This window comes from Augochlora pura, unplaced genomic scaffold (genome assembly GCF_028453695.1).
Source record: "Augochlora pura isolate Apur16 unplaced genomic scaffold, APUR_v2.2.1 APUR_unplaced_2337, whole genome shotgun sequence".
NCBI classification, from domain to species: Eukaryota; Metazoa; Arthropoda; class Insecta; order Hymenoptera; family Halictidae; genus Augochlora; species Augochlora pura.
The window spans coordinates 1-3,146 of NW_027582478.1; the positions used below are offsets into that span (position 1 = coordinate 1).

Below are 3,146 nucleotides of genomic sequence, written 5' to 3' on the forward strand. Positions count from 1 at the left end.
TTCCAGGACTATTGATTCCAGAACTACTGTGATTAGGCCAACTGGTTTGGGGCCAACTTATTTCAGAGCTGTCAGTAGGGCGTGATGTACTTGTCGCTGCGTTGTCACTTGGTTCAATGGTATTGCTTGGTCCGGGACTACTACTAAAAGTAGGTCCAGTCGACTCTGTGCTACCAGCAGATGCTGGACCACTCGATCCAATATTGCTATTCGATGTATAACTGTTCGATGCTGGACTGTTGCTAGATATAACAGTATGTCCACTTGCTTCAGAACTGCTACTAGATCTGTGACTACTCGATCCAGTTGCACCTGGTCCATAGTTACCACTTGATTCCGTGCTGATGACGGGTTCCGATGTACCCGTCGATACAGGACGACCATACGGCGGTGGACTTTTGCTACGATGATAGTCCGTATCCTCGTAGGGATCGCTTACATCCTCGTCAGTCTCCAGCAGCACTATGCATCTTAGGCGTTCTATCGGCCAAGCTGCTATGAAAGAGCACTTTATATTCGTGAAACATTTAAGAAAGTTTTATCGAACTTGCATGGATATTTACATGTTACGCAAACGGCTGTCAACAATACCAATAACACAAGGCATCGTATCATCTCGAACTTTCGCTGGCACTCGTCACCACACCGTCGAACTACAGCTTATCAAATGCTCGAGCATCCTAATTTTCTACACATTTATAACGAATACTTAGCTAGGAAAAGTAAATCATTTGTCCCTGACGGTATCAATATGCAAACGCTGCGTGATGCAACGTGTTGACGTTGTAATATCAATAATGCTTGAAGATTCGTGACAGGATGCAAATTTTTCGGTGAAAATGCATGTCATAATGGGCTTGTTATGAAAATGATTACGTTGAAGTCGGTCGAAACTTTGACCTTTGCTCCGATGGCCAATCATCTTCGTCGACCTCGAGCCTTCTTCTGGATTATGAGTATGAAGGGTTGAAATTATGTTAATTGTTTCACCTGATAAATTAATCTTCGAAATTCCTGTGGATCGATTTCGAAATTGCTTTATTGATCCTCCGACTATTATACCAACACCGTATCATCGAAATAGTAGGCGTACATTGATTACGCGTATGTATGTACAGATTATTGTATTTTCGAACTGTCGCAATTAACGCAACTTAGCGAGTCGTTCCTCGTGAATCCTGGCATGCATCTGCAACCCCCTGTCACTTGCGGCACGCACAGCCAACTGAAGCCGTTCTAAAACGAACCATCGACTCAATAATTCTACCACGATCCTAAGATGGTTTCTACGTTGCTATGCATCCGGGACACTCACCAAAATGGTACACAGCACAGAAGATCGTCGATCCGAGTTTGTGCAGGTCGGCTCGCATAGTTTTCCGCAACTCGAGTACTCCTCGTTCACGGAGCAATTACCTTCCCTCGGCGAGTCGGAGGCCGGGGCTTGCGCGTCTTCAATGAATCGAGTCATGAATCATCGAATCTCAAATTTATCAAGCATAATCGATCTCTCAGATTTTTGGGATACTCACGTGCATGGAGTACCATGATCAGCAGCAGAATCAGCGAAACAAGATAACGGGACATGTCGATTTCGTCGATGGAATCACTGACTACCACACCAGTCGCCTTCTGCTCTATTTCTACCGCCCAACCCGTCAACGTTCCGCACTTTTATAATTTCTTTTCACCTTGGGAATACACGTACTACCAAGATTTCCAATGTCCTCGCACGTGATAGACGGCACTCGATGCTCGCTCGCGCACCTCAAGGCCCAAACCTCGCAGCAGTTTGAGAACCGCGGCCTCAACCGTCGACGAATTTCTCCGCGATCCGTCGATTTGAATAATATATCATGCGCGCATCCTACGCGTTATCATTCGATACTGTTCCGCGGCCGTGGAAACTTTGACGGACGCGCCCGCGTCCTTTTTGTGCGCGGTTCGCTTATCGGGGAATTAGTTTTTCCCGAAGGTATACCGCAAGGTAGGGGGGGCGGGGAAACGATAGGGTGAGTCACGGGTCGCGGGCACGATGTTTAAAACATTAGAGCCGAGTAGCACGTGTAAATAACCCACTCCAGATTCGCGTCGCTGGCCGAACGACGCCTATTCATGAATACGTACGTCGATTACCGTGGCTAATACATTGTTCATCGCGGCAACGATCGTTCCGATCTCATCGTACCGATTCGCATTATTCATCGTGGTAATATCTTCACGCTGTGAATGCGAAGGTGTCCCTACAGTGGGCGAAGATCGAAGAGCCAATCGTGAGATGCTGTACGATGTACGAATGATTAGCTCTGATACTATATCACGCGCGAATGACAAGATAGAAACTGTCAATCAAATAACACGGAACTGCTATGCATATTATAATTGTATTTTCATTGCCAATACATTTATTCCTCGCACCATCGATAAAGGCATTTGGTAAATAGCACGCACCGGGTGACGCTGTGATTTTAGTAACGTTCGGCTCCTCTGCTGGTCGCGGCGAATATTGAGCTTGCCTGAAAAATATTTTCGGTTGCGTGTTAGCGAGGAGAGGAAAACCAGTGTCGAATTGTTCTATGGCTTTTAACCCTTTGCACTCGAAGCCGTTTTAACTGGAAATCTAAAATAATTTTTCAGCTTATGGTATTTCCATTTTGTATAATAAAATTCAACAGTTGTACTTTCACACGATTTTTGAAATCCAAGCTTCGGCGATATCTATAAAAATAATTTATTTTATTAAAAGTTATAAATAATTTTAAAACGTGTTACAACAATTTTAATGGCGCCGCAGAGTCGCCGCTCGAGTGCAAAGGGTTAATATACTCGAGGTACTCACGACTTGCAAGTGGTATGGATTCGGAGTTCCGCATGATTGTTGAATGCTGTTGTTTTGACGAATCCTGTGAAGTTACTACTAGCATCAGAGCTATCGTTCAGTAAGCTGCTGTTACGTGGCTCAATAATGTTACTATGTACGGTGGTGCTGCTTGGTGCGAAGAGGGTAGTTGGTTAGAATAATCAAAACTGAGGATTGACTGGCCAGTCAACTGGTACAGGTGAACAATCTCCGTGAGAGTCTTCATCTGAACCGCTGTTACCACCTGAACCGCTGTCACCACCTGAACCGCTGTCACCACCTGAAC

General features: G+C 45.2%; 1 protein-coding gene across 1 annotated transcript; it reads right to left on the reverse strand.

Moving 5' to 3' along the window:
* Nucleotides 1-1,021: 1,021 nt before the first annotated feature.
* Nucleotides 1,022-3,140, reverse strand: LOC144477610 (uncharacterized). The gene is made up of 4 exons (XM_078195336.1): nt 2,840-3,140; nt 1,533-2,516; nt 1,316-1,452; nt 1,022-1,236 (listed from the first exon to the last, which is right to left on the reverse strand). The coding sequence occupies exons 2-4, from the start codon at nt 1,585-1,587 to the stop codon at nt 1,120-1,122; spliced, it is 309 nt and encodes a 102-aa protein (XP_078051462.1). The 5' UTR covers nt 1,588-2,516; nt 2,840-3,140; the 3' UTR covers nt 1,022-1,119.
* Between the last annotated feature and the right edge of the window lie 6 nt (nt 3,141-3,146).